Genomic DNA, 20063 nt, shown 5'->3' on the forward strand with positions numbered 1-20063 from the left:
GACAATTTACAGTAATTTGAACAATACGATTTTTAAAAATGATAAATAATGAACTTATCAATTATTGCAACTCTCTTCTAAAGAAACTTTCAGAGGAACCAGTAGCACTTTAAAGAATGTGCTGCTATCAGCTAGAAAAGTCAGGTTAAGTGATGAAAAAGATGCAGCTAATAAAAGGTTATTTGGAAGAAGAATCTCATTATTTTTAAAGTAATTTGTTTATAATCTTAAAATGCTACTATTTTTTAAATGAATGTTGAGTGTCTGTCTGCTTAGACAATAATTTCAAGTGAACTGTATTAATCAGTAGCTAATAATAGATTAAATTAAAAAAAAGTTGTTAACCTGCAAACATATGTTCTGAATCACATGCACAAATTTACAAACACTGACACATCTGCCATGAACAAATATTTACATTTAAAATCACTGAAATACATGATTTGGATATTAAAGTATTTATTTTATTCAAAATTAAATAAGTTGATCAGGACATAATATGAAAATAAAACGTGGCAAAAAAGTCACAGTTCCTTGTTTCCACTCTTAAAACTGAAAATGAATCTTATAGTTTTTAGGAAAATCAGGGAGTGTAAAAAAACCAATTTTCAAATAAGTGAAAAATCTTTTTTTTTTAGTTTAAGCAAATTTTAACACAAAAATTTACTTTATGTAATAATTAAACTTAACAATTGTATACTTAAATTTCAGTTTTCTGTGATTTTTGCACTATAATATATAAAGTGTTTTTACACAACTGCCCAAAAAGGAGTGTTTACTCATTCTTCAAGTAATTACAGGTGCTAAACCCAATTGGAATTATTAATGCCGATGATGAAAAATGAGTTTTGTAGTGTGAAAAAATGCCAAAACTGACCAGGATTCAAAATCAGAATCTTCCAGATCAAAGAAAGATGTGCTGTAACTTGTGATGGAAGTTGGCACTTATAATAATTAGATATATATTATAATCTAGAAACACTAGTTTCTGGACCCTCAACGTGTCTGTATCCTCATGTTTATGAGAATATTAAGTATTTTACAGACATTCATTAAAGAAAAATAATTAGTAATTTGACTAAATTGTACTTCTGTTTCCATGGTGACAAAATAAAAATGTGAGCAAATACAACAAACCAATACACCATGCATTTTAAGAAAGAGATATTAAATAACATAATTTTAATGCAAGATTTCCTTTGTAGAAGAAGTGCTTAAAAGATACTTCTTTATTACAACCAATTCCTGTACTCAAAAAATGAAGTATTATGCATTTTTAAAAAAAAAGTAAGAGCTTATATTAAAAAAAACAAAATTTTAATTGATAATACTGATATTTTAAATTTATTGAACTAAATTATTTATTTTTCCCAATTTGAACAAAGAATACAGCACTTCAATAATTACTAGAATAATAATAATACACTGTTTTATGTACAAAACTATGTAATACTGTAATAAAAAAATAAAATACTGACAAGGCAAGTAGAGAGATCGACCATTTTTCCATCGTTATCAGGGCACCAAAGTAAATCGTCATCAATAAATGGCATAGCTGCTGTTCCTCCTGAACCATTTGTGCCACCCGCACCCGCCGGGGGCCCTGGCTTAATGAAAGCCAGTGTGTTGTTTCACTTAACCTTTTAAAAGAGACCTGTTCAAAGAAAAAGTATGAATTAGAAAATAAATATTAAATTATTCGAAAATTATGAATAGCTGAATACTTAACCACTATATTAAATGTATAGTTTTATTTTAATTAATGACTTCTATTTGTATATTTGCACAAACATTTTTATAAATGTTTTGTTAAAAAATAATCATGTTAAAAATAGCACATGGCATTTCCAAGTGTACATTACTATCACATTCCTTTGTAGTATTAATATTTACCTGTAAGACATCTTACAATCCTTAGATAGCCATTTAAAATTTATTACACAAATAATGCATACACTGTTGTAAATACCAGTTAACATAAATAAAATATACTTAATTCAAAGAAATATAATACTCTAAGCACCACTATGCTTCAAAAGAGAAATTTCTAAAATGACTTCTGATTACTTTAATAATTTTAGCTTTTTTTTTAGTTTCTCAATCATATGACTAGGTTGGTCTCATTTCTTTAACATATTGTCTATTGCAATGGTTACTGGTATCCTTAAAAAGCTTAAATTATAAATTTAATTTTAAATGAAGGCCATAAAAATCCACGGTAATTACTTAATCCATGTATTTTATTTTGCATTATAAGATTTTTTGCCTCTGCATAATTGTTTGAAACTAGCAACACATAAGAATATTAATAATTGTCCCTTACATTTCTGCCACCTGTTGGCTTTGTTAGAAACTAGATTGCTGTTATTTGTGCTGTATAAGGTTGTTAGACTTTTCTAGCAAAATTATATCTAATAATACTGTAATTCTGTTTTGTTTTTTTTTTTAATTTATTTAAAAGTAAGCTTAATTTTATTAAAAGTAAATTTACATGTAAATGAAAAGTAAAAGTAAAATGTTTGTAGTTTTTATTTATTCTGAAAGTATACGTTGCAATCTGTTCAACTAGTGAACAGTAAGCAATCCTCCCCACCCGTGATTCGATGAGATGGGGATGATATATGTGACATATAAATGAGGCATAGTCTTATATAGACTCAGGCCAACCATTTCCCGTTCCTGAGATATGTGGTTAATTAACCCCAACAACCAAAGCACACCGACATCCACTATCTAGTAGTATTTAAATCTGTATAAAAATACCTAATTTTTAAAAATTAAAGTGATTTGCAATGAGTGAACTACTAAACCTGCTCGATGGGCTATGTTTGTAATTAGCTGTAAAAAAATTCAGAATCTGAAAGAAACTCAACTATTTAAATTGTAGAGATGATCAAATAAAAAACTGTTAAAATAGCAATTATACATGTATGAACAGTTTTGTTCTGTATACATAAAATAACAAATATTGTAATTCAGTGTAAACAATTTAATTCAGTTGTAAAAATAGTAAATCAAGAATAAAAATTTTATAACTTACAAGATTAAAAAAAAAAAAATCGAATTGAGGCTTTTTCTGGTTGGTAGTGACTATTTTTCTCTGTACTAAGTAATCAAACTATTAAAATTTTTATCTGAACAGAACTGAATTGTTTAGTTTTTGTAGTAAAAACTAAACGATTCCAGTTATCATGTGAAAATGCTATGAAAGGCTGGCTGGTTATCAGAATAAAAAATTAATAAACATGTTTACTAATAAACATGTCAATAATATGTGACAAATATGTGCTCATTATTTATTTAATTAATATCACAGTCAAAAAATTAGAATCTATATAAAACGAAACAACAGTAATGAAATGGATGACCACCAGTTACCCTCAAGGATCCTCCTGCAACTATTTTCAAGTATATAGAATAGATAACTAAATAAACTGGTTTGCATAATGATAACGTGTTTGATCATTAGATCAAACAATTTTTGATCTTTCAGTTTAATAAACATAACAACACAAACATGAATAGACGTATATTAAAAATGAGTAAATAAAAACAAAATGATAAAAATTTTTTATTATGTCAAACAGAAATAATTTTTTTCCTTTTTTTTTTTTTTTAGGCTAACCAAAACACTTTATTAACTTCCTTTGCCATTGTCTTTAAAAACAATACAACATCCAGAAATTAATCAAAATATATACTAAACAAAATATGGAAAATGAAATTAATAAATAATTTAAAAAAAATATTAAAAACATGAATTTCTTCAATGGAAATTTCATGATGCAAGTTGGTGCGTAAGCTAATCATACTGTGTGTGCATAGTAGACAGGTGCATTATATCAAAACATTCAGTTTAAATAAACTACAGTTGTATAAACAAAAGTGCAGAATGTATACTAATGGTAAATAAAAAACAATTAAGGATTAAGGTTTAAGTAAAGTTAAAATGATAACAAGGAAATTCATAAGCATCAGAGAATGATTGAATTAAAAATACTAACATTCATCAGATGTGATATTAGGAGTAAAATTTGCACCAATCAATGAAAATGGAAAGTGAATTTATTAAAATTATATATAAATAAATAACAACAAAAAAAATTTGTCCTAAGTATTCCATATAGTATAACAAATCAATAAATGATTTAAACAATATAAAAAATAAAGGTTTTAACAATAATTGTAATAATTTGTTTACATCAAAAATTAATTTAAATGTCAGGAAAAGATTTTTGAAAGTGTATGTTTGGAGTGTCGCTTTATATGGAAGTGAAACTTGGACAATCGGAGTATCTGAGAAGAAAAGATTAGAAGCTTTTGAAATGTGGTGCTATAGGAGAATGTTAAAAATCAGATGGGTGGATAAAGTGACAAATGAAGAGGTATTGCGGCAAATAGATGAAGAAAGAAGCATTTGGAAAAATATAGTTAAAAGAAGAGACAGACTTATAGGCCACATACTAAGGCATCCTGGAATAATCGCTTTAATATTGGAAGGACAGGTAGAAGGGAAAAATTGTGTAGGCAGGCCACGTTTGGAGTATGTAAAACAAATTGTTGGGGATGTAGGATGTAGAGGGTATACTGAAATGAAACGACTAGCACTAGATAGGGAATCTTGGAGAGCTGCATCAAACCAGTCAAATGACTGAAGACAAAAAAAAAAAACAATAATTGTAACCATGAAAATAAACATGAAATAAAACTTTGTATAAAGTTCTTTGACTTATTTTCATTTTATATGTATTAATTGGTAGCATACATAACAATATTCTTATTATTACTGTATGGTTGAACATTGTAATTAATTTCATATTGTGCCTTCTGATAAATCATTCATAAATGAATTTATGACAGTGTTATTCTCTGTAACAAAAATGTAAGTAATCTAGTGAGTATATAACAGACTGATAACATTACAGAAATTTTTATGGCTTTATCTATATCATTAGAATGGAATGTTAGTATGATTATAGCATAATACAAAAAAACGGAAATATCCTTTGTGTAATGATGTCACATAATGGCATTCACTGAAAACTCTTGCAGTGTGACAAAATTACTAACAAAGTATGAAAAAATTAATGCAGTGACAAAATTTTATCACATAATGTATCAATTCAATTTCCTTACAATAACGAAATTGAATTGTGTTTGCGTGACATCAACACTGAGTTTGCCTCCATGCCAGACAGAGATGGGAGACATTGATTGGTGTATACTGCCATGATTCGAGAGAATGTGGAATATACATTTTTAATGTGTCGAAGATGGGCTACAGAGCGGCTGTTGGAGTGGTCTCTCTGGAGGATGTCATGGTACATATGTTGGCCTTGAGTGAGAAATGGAACATCTGTGCTGTATGGTTTAAAGATGTACTCTCCTGGAAGCTTGATGATGAGCCTGTGGACATGTGTGGTGATGATGCAATACCCTGTGGGTGGTTCTATCACCGTGTTGTGTGATGGGGAGGGTTTTTAGTGGGTCCCTGTCTCAGCAGGAAACCACACACACCCAGCAGTATGGGCTGCTGGGCGTCTGGTTGTAGATTTTCCCTTCGAGGCAAAACGAAAAAAAAAGTAATTTAATAAGTGAATTATATATATATATATATATATATATATATATATATATATACAACTCAATATTAGTTATGTACCATATTATCATACTGTAATGACCATATCCCACCGGGTTGGTGTAGTGGTTAATGCGTCTTCCCAAATCAGCTGATTTGGAAGTCGAGAGTTACAGTGTTCAAGTCCTAGTAAAGTCAGTTATTTTTACATGGATTTGAATACCGGTGTTCTTTGGTGGTTGGGTTCCAATTAACCACACATCCCAGGAATAGTCGAACTGAGAATGTACAAGATTACACTTCATCTACACTCATACATATCATCCTAATTCATCCTCTGAAGAATTATCTAAACGGTAGTTACCGGAGGCTAAACAGGAAAAAAGAGAAAGAATACTGTAATGACCATAAATTTTCTGTTGTAAATCTAATAGTAAAGATATAAATGACTATATGGTAATATATAGGTTTATAGCTAACCATCAAGTTATTTTTTTTTAATAAATGATGTTACTAGCCATATTTGTCCTGCATATAATGCATACATGTCATATAATCCTGCATGTCTAGCATATAATTTGTCCTGCATTCTGTTAAAAAGTAAAATTCTATTTATAAAACAAACCTTGATATATCTCGGTGTTTCTGAAACTTGAGCCAATACATGAACAATAGCTTATCACAACAATCTGAAACAAAAAATAAAAAGAATATTCAAATTTACTTAGTAGAAAATCTAAATAGGCAATAAATAAATAATACAACCCAATTATTTACATAATTATATTAACTTATAAAACAAAGCTACATTTCATGTAAAAATAACGCTCAGGTATGTTTACCTGAGCAATATTATATGAAAGTACAAAAATATTAGAATATGAAAGTATGATTTTAACAAAAATAGTAATATAAATTTATTCAAAAGAGTAATCACTTAACTTAGTAATTAAAAACTAGAAGTACAATTTAAGTTATAATTTATAATGTAGATTCTACTTCCAAGAAGAAATCTCAGTATAATTTCTGAATTAGAACTAAAATGTAGAATTTTAATCACCATCTACCACTATTATACAAATCATACGGTTTTGTAACATGCTTAAATTATGAATATTTCAGTTAAAACATATCCTATCATGAATTATTTAAAATCAGCAACTTTTATTATAACCAAGAGTCAGTCAAGTAGAGAAAGTAATAGTATACATTGAATCAATTATTATTCATAAACCAAAATTCTACACTAATTCACCACAGACAATGTGGTAATAAAAAAAATATATATGGCTTAAAAACGATAGATTTACGGCAAATGAAGCATTACAGTAGTTTTAAATTAACAGTCAATTGACTAGTGGTCATAAAGAAACAAAAAGTTCAAATAGTTCCAAAGAACCACTAGCGATTATTTCAATAATGCAAAAAATGAAAAACGGTATCAGTGGATTGGGAAATTTGTAATTTTAAGGGTTATAGAGAATGTTATTTTTTACTTGAACACGTTCCATAACCTAACAACGTACATCGTCAATAACAAAATGTAATTTTCGAGATACAAGATTAAATAATAAAGTATGTAATTTTATTTAATTAAACATTAAAAGAATCTACTATTTTTAAAGAATAAAATATTTGCAGAACGGAAGCGTTGTAATATAGTTAAGAATGAACGTCAATAAAACAATAACAAAAAAATTTGTGTTTTTTTTAATAAAATATTTTATTCCCGATTTAAAAGAAAAAGGGGGTGTGTTATTTCTTACTCCTTGATACTGTATAAAATTTTGTACTCTGAAAATGACCAATGTTGGTTGCCCTGCATTACTAGGTCATCTGATCGTTGTAATAATAGAGTATCGAAACTAAATGTCGTCGTCTGAAGAAGAAATTAATTTTTATTCGCCGAAATTTGATGCTTTGAAAGCGCTTAACACGAAAGATGTAAAAGTACCGTGTCCTAATGCTCCTATACTTGATAATATTTCTAAGTTTGAAATGAATTCAGAAGGTGTAGTCTCTATAAAAGGTGTGAAAGAAAAGAAAGATGAGGTTAGTGAGGTTATGTTTACATTTATGAATGCGGTTATATTCTGTACTTTTATTATGATTACAATTCGTAATTTAAAAATTCATTAAAGTTTCTTTAATAGTCAGTTAAGTTACATCGATTTAAAATTATTGAGAAGAATATGTTTTGCAATAATAAATAGTAACCTAACCTGTTAAAACACCGTGCAGTGGATCAGCGTACTCATTTGCAACATTTAAATCGACCACATCGCAATTAAGTTTTTAAAATAGATTTTTGAACTAAATAAAGTAGAATTTAATTATTCTATTTAATGTTGTAAATTAATGTAATTGGTGTTTGTTTAGTAAGATATGATAACAGAATGGCAGTCATATTTTTACATTTTATCATAATTCACTCCCAGATAAGCATTGATAAACCATACAGTTTCTAATCATTTTATACTGTTTCAGGCCTTTAAGAAACCTTTATTTACTATGTAGTCTTGTTTAATTATTAGATAGAAATAATATTAAATTAAGTCGGTGAACTTACAAATCTCTTTTGTTTAGAAAATGGAAGTGCCTCAACCTTCAACATCAACAGTTAAAGAAGAACCAAAAATAGAAAGGTTTTTACCAAGCCAAGGTAATTAATATTATTGCTCAAGTATGATTAATTAAAAAAGTTATCAAGCGATTGATTATCCTAATTTGTGTAACTTTGCCATATAACACTGTATTAAGTTTTTCTAAATATTTGTTTGACTTTAATAATTTAATTTTGAAGTAAAAAAAAAATTACACATAATATATAATTTTATTATTCCCTCCTGGATTCAAAATTATAACATCAACATTTTCATAATTATTATTTAAAATTCAGAATAATTTCAAACTATTTAAATTCTTTTTAAGTAGCATGTGCTGTGGAATTTAAAATTGGTTTTATTAGGAATACAATCAATTTACTTTATATGAAAAACTAATTGAATTGTGTAACTCTACCTTTATAATATTTTACTTATTTAAAGCAGAATTAATTAGAACATTTTTAATGTAGTTAAGTTATGTTTTGCTGTAGAACAGGAACTGTGTTTTAAAAAATACCTACATGTTGATAAATTTAGAATGCAGTTCAAATTTTCTAAAATTATGCAGTTTCTTTTTCAACATCAAAAATATATTTTATTTTTAGGCTGCAGTGGAAATCTCATATTTAAAAAAATGTTTGTATTGATGGATTGTTATTTCTATTTGTTATGGATGCCCCTTTAAAATTTAGAATTATATTTCTATCTGCATTATGTGAAACTTTGATTTATTTTTCATTATGTTCTTTTTTTCTGGAAATTTGATTGTTATATAATGTGAAATATTTATTGTTGATGACTTTTGAGTGATAATGATTCATGTGGTAGATACCCATATTAAAAGAAAAAAGTATTAGAAACACTTTTGTATCACTAATATTCGCTTACTATTTTTTGCCATAAGTTGGAAAAAAAAACATTAAAGAATAATTTTACTAACAATGGAAAAAAATGTAGTTAAAAATCTGAGAGTACATGGCAGTATACACCGAAAATTGAAAATAGAGTCTAGCTTTGGGAAGAAAATTATTTATATTATGATTTAAACATTTTTAGGTACATCATAAATTTTTAAACCTTTGGTAAAATAAACCTTTAAATCAAAATACAATCCAAATGTCAAGTGTTAGTGTTTGTGTGTACGTTTATTACTGTTTACTTTAAAATACACACATTTGCATGTGTAGAAACCAATAGAAAACATTTTAAATTTTATTTACTATTTGTTCACAACGGCAACTACAAGCTAATCCCTAATTATAGCTGCCTTCCCCTTTTATTGAAGTGAGAAATTGGTTTGTGATATGAAATATGCCAAGCCTAACCGGGATTTGAACCCAGAATGTATGTTAGATCAGCCATAAAGTACTGTAATAAAAAAAAAACATATTTGTTTACCTAGATTGTAAGATTTGAAAATATCACAATCCAAAGCTATATAAATATAATTAATGTATATTAAATTGGTTCATTGTGTAATTAAAAAAATTTTGAAGTATTGATACGGTTAATAAAATCAATTTTTTTATCGCATTTATATGTTTTTTAGTTAGTTTATTATAATTAAATTAAATATAATATTGTATTTACTAATGATTTTTAAATTTAATTAATCTAATAATAACAAAAAAATTATTTTGCAAAAAATATGTGTAACACGTTTACATTAATTCCTGTTTCCAGTTAATGTGTGGTTTAGTGAAAGTGGTTCACAAGATTTCTGCTAGAGCGCGTGAGAGGCGAAAGTTGTAAGAAATAAGTTTTCATTAGTTTGCGCGTGACGTAACCTTCCTAATGCTTGTATGGTTACTGTACTGTAATAATCTTTATTAAAATTGCTTCCTTGTCATTCGGGATGATTTCATCTTTGTTTTTAAAGAAATAAGTAATACGTTCATTAATTATTTAATTACAGTATTTTCACGATTTTAATTAATTATAATTTTAATTAAATATATCGTGAGCACAGTTTAATTATTCAAAATTATCTTCTTCATAAATCTAAATGTAAATTAGACGGTTTTTTTTTAATTTCACTTTTTCGGAAATTAACCGAAGATTCAGACTTTTTTAATTTAAAATTTTTAATATATTCTAACGAAAATAAATATAATTTTTCCTAAAAAAAAAGTGAAGGTTGAGGGCAATGATAATTACGTAAATTTTATTTTTTTAGTAATTGTTTCCGCATTATTTTAATTTTAAAATTAACAAAATGTGGTAATACTCTAAAATATTATGCATTTCATGTTTTCGAATAGATTAAGGTACACAAATGTTTTATTTCCAAAATTTATTCTTTGCATAACTTTTTTTAGAGTTCACAAAATTGAAACTAATTACTGTCGAAACGGTTAGTTGTACTATTAGAAATCACGGAAGTGACAATGGTATGAATCCTTTAACAACCGAATTATGTACTATATAAAGCTGTGTATTTTATAAAATAAATTATTTCCGTTTTGTTTAAAATAAGAGGAAAAAACCTACTTTGAATTGACGTAAGGACATATACGAATCTTAATGTTATAATCTCGACAAATTAACAGGAATTTCTTCGATATTTTTCCCAAGTCTTAATTTTTACCAAATGTATCAATTTCGATATGATTTTTTTTAATTTTGTAGAGACAGAACCTGGGGATCCCATGGTAAATCCAGGTGACTTAAACGGAATATTTTTGAAAAGAAAAATTTCTTTATATATTTATATAATAACGCTCAGTAATAACTTCATCATATTTTTCTTACTTTTATTAAAACATGGATTTCTCAGTTTCGCATTTCTTGCCAACAATTTTTTTCTTCCATATACAGTGCGAGTCCGGGTCCGCAGTTAAACATTTTTTCCGCAGAGGATGAGATGGATGCTGTATAGCGTTTGTGAAAAATGCTATGTCTGACCGGGATTCGAACCCAGGACCTCCGGGTGAAAGGCCTAGACGCTACCACTCGCGTCAAGGAGACCGGGGGTTTTTATTACTTACTTTTCCTTGACTCACAATGTCTTTTTTCATATTTGTCCTCAAATGTTGCATCTTTAATTTAACATACTTCTTGACATTGCGGATTGATGAAATTTTTCACAGCTACTAAGATCGGGTGACAATACAATATTCTACCATTACTTTTGCAAAAATCCCTCCGTACAGGGGTAAATTAATGGTGCAGGTGTAAAAAAAGTTGTAAAACGGTTATGCGGGGTTTTTGCGGTCGCAAATGAAAAATCCGATAGCCGTTTGATATAAAAAAATGTATTTTTTTTAATTCACGTGATGTATGATAATAATTTGATTAAAGTATGATTAAAAAGATTTAGAGAGCATTAAAAGATTTAAATGGCAGAAAGGCTCCTGGAATAGACGGAATACCTGTAGAATTACTGCGCAGTGCAGGTGAGGACGCGATTGATAGATTATACAAACTGGTGTGTAATATTTATGAAAAACGGTAATTTCCGTCAGACTTCAAAAAAAGTGTTATAGTAATGATACCAAAGAAAGCAGGGGCAGATAAATGTGAAGAATACAGAACAATTAGTTTAACTAGTCATGCATCAAAAATCTTAACTAGAATTCTATACAGAAGAATTGAGAGGAGAGTGGAGGAAGTGTTAGAAGAAGACCAATTTGGTTTCAGGAAAAGTATGGGGACAAGGGAAGCAATTTTAGCCCTCAGATTAATAGTAGAAGGAAGATTAAAGAAAAACAAACCAACATACTTGGCGTTTATAGACCTAGAAAAGGCATTCGATAACGTAGACTGGAATAAAATGTTAAGCATTTAAAAAAAATTAGGGTTCAAATACAGAGATAGAAGAACAATTGCTAACATGTACAGGAACCAAACAGCAACAGTAACAATCGAAGAACATAAGAAAGAAGCCGTAATAAGAAAGGGAGTCCGACAAGGATGTTCCCTATCTCCGTTACTTTTTAATCTTTACATGGAACTAGCAGTTAATGATGTTAAAGAACAATTTAGATTTGGAGTAACAGTACAAGGTGAAAAGATAAAGATGCTACTATTTCCTGATGATATAGTAATTCTAGCCGAGAGTAAAAAGGATTTAGAAGAAACAATGAACGGCATAGATGATGTCCTACGCAAGAACTAACCCATGAAAATAAACAAGAAGAAAACAAAAGTAATGAAATGTAGTAGAAATAACAAAGATGGACCACTGAATGTGAAAATAGGAGAAAAGATTATGGAGGTAGAAGAATTTTGTTACTTGGGAAGTAGAATTACTAAAGATGGACGAAGCAGGAGCGATATAAAACGCCGAATAGCACAAGCTAAACGAGCCTTCAGTAAGAAATATAATTTGTTTACATCAAAAATTAATTTAAATGTCAGGAAAAGATTATTGAAAGTGTATGTTTGGAGTGTCGCTTTATATGTAAGTGAAACTTGGACAATCGGAGTATCTGAGAAGAAAAGATTAGAAGCTTTTGAAATGTGGTGTTATAGGAGAATGTTAAAAATCAGATGGGTGGATAAAGTGACAAATGAATAGGTATTGCGGCAAATAGATGAAGAAAGAAGCATTTGTAAAAACATAGTTAAAAGAAGAGACAGACTTATAGGCCACATACTAAGGCATCCTGGAATAGTCGCTTTAATATTGGAAGGACAGGTAGAAGGGAAAAATTGTGTAGGCAGGCCACGTTTGGAATATGTAAAACAAATTGTTAGGGATGTAGGATGTAGAGGGTATACGAAATGAAACGACTAACACTAGATAGGGAATCTTGGAGAGCTGCATCAAACCAGTCAAATGACTGAAGACAAAAAAAAAAAATGATTAAAAAGTACAAAGCAAGTTTTTTTAAATTAAAAAAAAATTTTTGTAATATTTTTAACTAAAAAAAAAAAGCAAAATAATTTTTTTAATCCACAAATTATTTTTTTCAGTTGTTTAGATTTCGACTAAATAATGATATGATTGTTAGGTTTCATAGCCGACCTGAGACGAAATGATACAAAAACTCTCTAGATGACATAGTGATTAATAAGAATAACAATTATTACATGTCAGGTCTATTAAGGAGAGTGAACAGTGAAGTGGGTTCCCGTTAATTTTATAGGGTAAAACTCCGATTATTTCATTTGTATCTAAGTTGTTGTTTTATACGTAATCTGTGTTCAATGCATTAACTTGAAGAATCTTCTATATATATAAAGAATGTCTGTATGTCCGTTTGTCTTTCATACAGATGTACAGTTTTATCCCGATCGAGATGAGATTTTGAACAATAAGTCCCAAACAAAGGAAATTGTTTAAATTTCATTTGAAAAAACTACCCTCACCATCCCGTTTCATTCTCTCAGTTTATCTGTAAACAAACTCAAAATTTGCTACTAACTGTACAAAATTATAACAGGAGAATAACAATATAAATATATAAGTCGTTACTATGGAAATTGAATTTTTGAAAAAATGATTTTCGAATAGTAGAACAATTAAAAATGAAAGAAAATAATATTGGAAAAATAATTATGTTGAAATATCATCATATTATATAAAAATCTGAAAGTTAGCTTGTTACTTAATAACGCAAAAACTACTGCACCGATTTAAACCAATATTTTTGTTTTCTTTATTTCTTTTTTTACAGAAAACACTTTTTTTGGCTACATTGTTATAAGTACATGCGAAGTCGTGGGTAGCTAGTAATTAAATATTTGTCGAAGTTTACGGAAAATTGATTCAGCTAAAATATTTTTTCGTTATTTTTTTAGCAGTGTTAAAATATTCAATGAACACATGAGAAAGTATTCCTTTCAGTGCGGGATTTTTAAGCATATTTTTATTTTTTTTTAAATCTTATTTTAATTATTTTCCTGTATATTTGGTGTTAGATGTGGAAACTGGTTTGATTTAGTTGGTTTTCAACTAAATCAAACAAGTTTGCATATGATACATTTTTTGGGGATCCTAATAAAAAAAAATTCGCCTTTATTTATTTATTTTTTTTTGTCAAACAATTTCTTTGTCAAAATGTAAAACTTTTATAAAATCAAAATATTATTTTAGGAATGAACAGAGATCGAAAGTAGGTCGATCTGTGTGATGTAACGGAATCATCTTGATTTTTCTTCCGGGTTCGAATCTCAGTTAAATGATATTTTTTTTTTTAATACGATATAAATATTGTATAAGCAGTTGTGTATCTAGTTTTTTTCGAAAACGTTTTACTTATACGTTTATTTATATATTTACTTCAGATTAATGTTAATGAAAACAAATTTCGTTATAATAATAAAATTGCGGTAGGAAACTTAGTAACCGCTTAATTTTAACAGTCAAGTAGACCTACTATAACTTTCATTAACTCCGTAAAGTATATTTATGTGTAGCTTTATAATGTTCTTTACATTTTATAAAATGGAATATTTAAAAGAAAAAAAATCGCTAAAAATATCCGGTTACTTTGTCAGCGTTGTATTTTATTTTCACTTTATGATATAATTTTTAAATATTAATTTATTATAGAAAATGAAATTTATTAATAATACAGCCTGTAACATCAATTCGTGTAAATAAAATTAAGAACACGTTTTTACGTTATTTGGTTATTTGGATGAAGAGAAAATGGAAGTTGGTGTAACAACTTTCACTAAGTTATAAGATATTCAAGTTTGATCATTTTATTATCATTTGCTGCGTTTAATTTTAGTAGTGTCAATGAACTCCTTACTTCTATTTAAGAATATACAACTAATATCTGGAGTGGAAATTATTGGAAATTTATTAATTAATGCAGTTAATCGTTACATTTAATTAATTTTATATATTTTACTATTTTTGTAGTATTAATAGTTTATAGTATAATTTACGGAGTAACTTTTAAAAAGTTTCTATTTAAATGTTTCTATTTTTGTAATTAAAATTGATGTTGTATAAAGATGATAATTTGTGTATAGTTCTAGGTGATCGATATTTATTATTATCTGCTTATTTTTAAAGACAAAAAAAAAAATATTTTTAAAATAAGAACAAAATAAAAATTAAATGTTTTCTTCACTCTATTTCTCTTAAAAAAAATAATAAATAAATAAAAAAAATATATATATATAGTTCAATAACTTAAGTCCGCTTAACTTGTTTGCGTCAGTTGCAGATAGAAGCACTATGATGGAGAAAATTAAAAATCATTTCTTTCGTCTTTTAAAACGTATTAAATATATGTAACAGTATAAAAACTTTATTAATAATTTATAAAAAAACAAAAAATAAAGTTTTTGTTTTTTTTATAAATTATTAAAATTAATAATTGGTTTCCAAGTAATAAAAATCTTTTAAATGAAGTAGATTTCGTGTTCCAAATCGAGAAGTTCTAAAAGCTTTTACACTAATTTTTTCTATTTTATTTATCCTGTTTTTATCTATTTTATACTTAAAATAGAAAATAAAAGAATTAACTATTAGTTGTAGAACCAGATCCTTTTTTATAATCCTTTTATTTATAGTCGCATCAACAATTAAAGTCATTAGCGACTTAACAATGTAACATAACTGTACCGGTAAAAGTATATCTTGAACAAACTCAGGCCGACCATACCTGACAAGTGTAGTTAATTGAAACCCAACCATCAAAGTACACCGGCATCCACGATCTAATATTTAAATCCCAATAAAAGCCTTTATTAGGATTTTAACCTGAGAAGGAAAGATTATCATTTTAACGGCGGGAATCATTGAATCGTAAATTATTAATCGTATAGTTGAAAAAAGTATCATAAAAATCCGACAAGTATCATACAAGTGGATGTATGGAAATGACATTTTTGTAGAGTATATAAAATGCCATGTCCATGCCTAGTCGGGATTCAAACCCGGGGCCTTGCGGATGAAAGGTCTTTACTCTACTACTTCGCCATGGAGCTCGGAAAAATTGATGTACATACGTGGATATATAGGTAAACGTAGAAAATAATTTTTTTTTGTTATTCGTCCAACTATTTCCAAAATTTAAGGACCACTATTTCAGGTCCATCTTTTATCTGATAACCATCAGTTTCAATAAATTTTGTTTTTTTTATTTATTGATTATACAGAATTGTTTGTACAATTGATTGTACATTTCACCATTTTATATTTTTCAAATCGTTATTTACCTGCAATAATTGTATGATTCCTATTTTATGAAAAATCATTGCAACCGTTTTGCGGTTGAGGTAAATAGAAATTACACCTAAAATCATTGTCCTTTCTTGATGGTGTAGCCAACTATTTGTTTTTCTAATTTACGATTAAATTTATCTTACTTAATTTACAATAAATTATTTTTTTTATGGTTACAACATTTGACACCCCTCTCACCGTTCATGTGCTAAATATTTAACAAATAAAAATTATAAAGTTTCAATTTTTTTAATATATATCCGGGGAAACGAATCTTTAAATTACAGTATGTTTAAATCGAAAGAATATCACTTATTAAATTTATTTTGCCATTTGATATTTTAATTAATAATTTTTACTGGTAAAAGGGTTATATTTTTATACATAATGTTCAATATATAGCCATAGTCCTTGTGATTAACAAATGGACTCGTTTTCAGGGCTTATTATACCTGCATTTCACTAGTACTATTCACTAACATATATAAATATATTCTAATTCAGCTAAGCAGGCAACGGAAAACCATTTCACTATTTCATTTTCAATAAGCCTGGCATGGTATTCTTGTTAGTCTTGAGAATGTCGTTTTCGACAGTGACCTGTGTCGTTTTCGACAGTGACTTTTTTAATATTGGGGATAGTTTTTGTAATTTAATTTGCCCTTAAAACCGTTTTTATTCCATTAATCTATAAAATCTTGTCATTTAATCTATGAAAAATAAAATTTGATTAATTATTTGCTGCGTAATAAAAATATGACAAGCGAAAAACTCTATTTTTGTTTGTGCAGTCATTCAAATTAGAATAACATTTATAATATGCATTATCATATAGTGAGGTATTTGTTTTGACGTTAAAAATGATGTATTAAGTAACAAATAACTGTTATTAAAATCGTGCAGGTTTAGTTTTAAGAAAGAAATTGAAAAAAAAAATATTACAAATAGTAATTACGATTTAAATATTTTCGAACAGGAAATTATGTATTCTACTGCATAACGCGGTAGTATATTTATGAATATATATATGAACAGGTTTATGTTTTGTGATGTGAATTGTCGTAAAAATGTTAGTTCGTAAATGCGTTGAGTCTAGTAGGTTAGGAAACTGACTGTACCTCGGCCAATAACCTCACGGCACTCATCGCGAAAAAACCAATGGCATAAAGCACACAGCACGTCCAAGTGTAACCTAAACCCAGGCAACATACATACATACATATACACATACTTTATAAGTTTATATAATACATATATGTACTTATATACATTTGTGCATGGCATTTTTAACCGCTTCTCTTTATTTCAGATCAATCCAGTTAAAATTATAATTGTGTTTCAATTCTTGAATATTCAGTTACGCCGTTGTTGTATTATATAAAATTAATGTATTTCTACAGTAACGTAGGAGTAATTTTTTTTGTTAAAAACATAAAAAACAAACCATCTATAAATAATTTTCTTTTTAAAAATAATTTCACATTATTTTTGTTTTATTTATTATTATAAAATAATGATTTAATGAAAATATAATTAATACCCGTTATGTTGTAATTAGAATTAATTTGATTTTTTGTGATGCTTTTGAACCACTGTTCGAATCCATTAAAAGCAATTTGATAGCTTTTAACTGAATTTGATAGCCTATGTTAACTATAACAAAATGGTAAAATTTTTAAACGTAATTTTAATTTTTAAAATGGTAATTTTTTTTAACGTTAAATTAATAATACTATTTCAGTAAGAAAAAAGTACTTTGTTGCTGGGCTTACAACCTGTTGTGAAGTAGTACAATAAACTCTTAAAGTTCACAGTTTTAGAATGTATATATATATATATTTTGTAATTATTGGCTTTTAACAATACTGGGCATTTGCTTTTGGTTTTACTGTACTTTATGTACGTCAATCCTAAACTGTAGTCTAATATATTTCTTGATTATTCAATTATGTATAAAAATGAGTTTAAAAGAAATTTAAATGGCATGATAATTTATTGTTAGCAGACAGTTTGAAAATAAGTAAAAGTAATTTTAATTTAACTAGGTGTGTTACAAATGAGGATCATGAGGAACTAACGTTAGTTTAGAGAATTAAAATAGACTTGGAAATGCATAATTTTGTTATTTAGGTTTTGTAAAATTTTAAAAGAGGAACAAACTAAAATAGATATAAAACGTAGACGGGCATAAGTAAGGAAAGTTAAAAAAAGAGTTTGAAAGTATCAAATATAAATTTAAAAATTAAAAATATATATGTTTTTTAATATTTTTATAGAGTGAAGCGCCTTATGAAACACGGACAGTTGGAAAATAAAATAAATACTTTCAAATTGTTTTGTTAAAAAAAATTACGTAAATTAATGAAGTACGAAATGAAGAGGTCTGAAGAAGAATAGAAGTGATTTTTGTGGGAGAATGTTTTAAAAAGACAAACTACGTTGTTGGGCTCTCTATTAAGACGTTAAATTTGGTAGCATATATATGTTTTTAGGGTAAAACTGTAGAGAAAGACAGACTGGAATACGTAAAATAGATAATTGAGGATGTACTAATTATATTGAAGTTAAAAGATTAGCACACAATAGAAATGAACAGATAGTAGCATCAATCGTATAACTCATTATTTAAAATAAAAAAAACTAATTATGAAAAAAACTCTTATAAATACTTACTCCAAATTTATCTTTAAATATTATTTTAACCTTGTTGGAATGTTATACGTAAAATTTTCTGTTTATTTTAAAGCTAAGTAGAAATAATAATAATAAAGACACTTGTTCTTTTTATTATTATTTTTAATTAGATATACGTGTAAATGACTGTCTTTCTTAAATTAAGGAATTAATTAGTTGAAACATTTTCTTTTTATTTACCACACGGAAGTTTGAATATGAACATCATTACTTTTATGCAAAGCTACATAAATTTTTCCAGCTTGTTCTACATTTGCGTTACAAACGTGTTTCGTTGCATACGTGTATATATATTCTATTATACTCAATAGGTATATATATATATATACCTACTACTACTACTCAAGAAAATAATGGGAAAGGGCCATATAAACATATGTCCTAAAAAAATGCTTCGTTTGCAAGTTAAGCTAGCGAAAGATTTCGCTCGGATTTCAACATTTTAGGAATGTTTATATAAACCTTTTCCATTATTTTCTCCAATATTATAGGTTATGAATGTCCCGGGAGAACTTCGTGATACATTCCGTCTACAAAGTATCAAGAAAAGAGATTTATTTTTTTTACAGTTAGTAGAAGGGATAATCTTACGGTTTATAATAAGCATTTTTTACCTAAAATGGAATATATATATATGTGTGTGTGTGGTGTGTGTGTGTGTGTGTGTGTGTGTGTGTGTGTGTGTGTCGAAACCTCATTTAATGAATTTTTATACAATTTTAGAATTAATAATTTAGTATGTTTATACTTATAAACTTTATTTAATAATATCTATATAAATAATAAAATATCCTTTGAAACTAAAATAATATTAACAAATTTTAATTATTATAAAAACTTTAGGCTTGGAGAACTTAATTGTATTATATTAAAAAAAAAACTATAGTTATGATCGTTTAGATTGAAATGTATATGTTTTCCGTTAATATTAAATTAATTATGGTAAGATTTAATAAATTTGGTAATGGTACATATAATTTTACAACATTTTTGGTTAAGGTTTATAAATTTAAAAAAAAATCTTTCATAGTATCTTAATATTGTATTTCCG

The 20063-nt window shown here is 27.3% G+C and overlaps 2 protein-coding genes across 2 annotated transcripts in view; one reads left to right on the forward strand and one right to left on the reverse strand.

Annotated features, from left to right (window-relative positions):
- Window positions 1–20063, reverse strand: part of LOC142328146 (uncharacterized) — a 646852-nt gene that overhangs the window by 467883 nt on the left and 158906 nt on the right. Inside the window, exons 3-4 of the mRNA XM_075371689.1 lie at window positions 6207–6270; window positions 1479–1654 (exon numbers count right to left, since the gene is read on the reverse strand). Coding sequence (XP_075227804.1) covers window positions 1479–1553 — 75 coding nt within the window. The 5' untranslated portion in view covers window positions 1554–1654; window positions 6207–6270. The remainder of the gene's footprint in view (window positions 1–1478; window positions 1655–6206; window positions 6271–20063) is intronic.
- Window positions 7434–20063, forward strand: part of Lsm11 (U6 snRNA-associated Sm-like protein LSm11) — a 77396-nt gene continuing 64766 nt past the window's right edge. The window contains exons 1-2 of the mRNA XM_075370679.1: window positions 7434–7633; window positions 8168–8243. Coding sequence (XP_075226794.1) covers window positions 7451–7633; window positions 8168–8243 — 259 coding nt within the window. The 5' untranslated portion in view covers window positions 7434–7450. The remainder of the gene's footprint in view (window positions 7634–8167; window positions 8244–20063) is intronic.

Source organism: Lycorma delicatula, chromosome 7, assembly GCF_047948215.1.
Source record: "Lycorma delicatula isolate Av1 chromosome 7, ASM4794821v1, whole genome shotgun sequence".
In the NCBI taxonomy this organism is placed as follows: domain Eukaryota; kingdom Metazoa; phylum Arthropoda; class Insecta; order Hemiptera; family Fulgoridae; genus Lycorma; species Lycorma delicatula.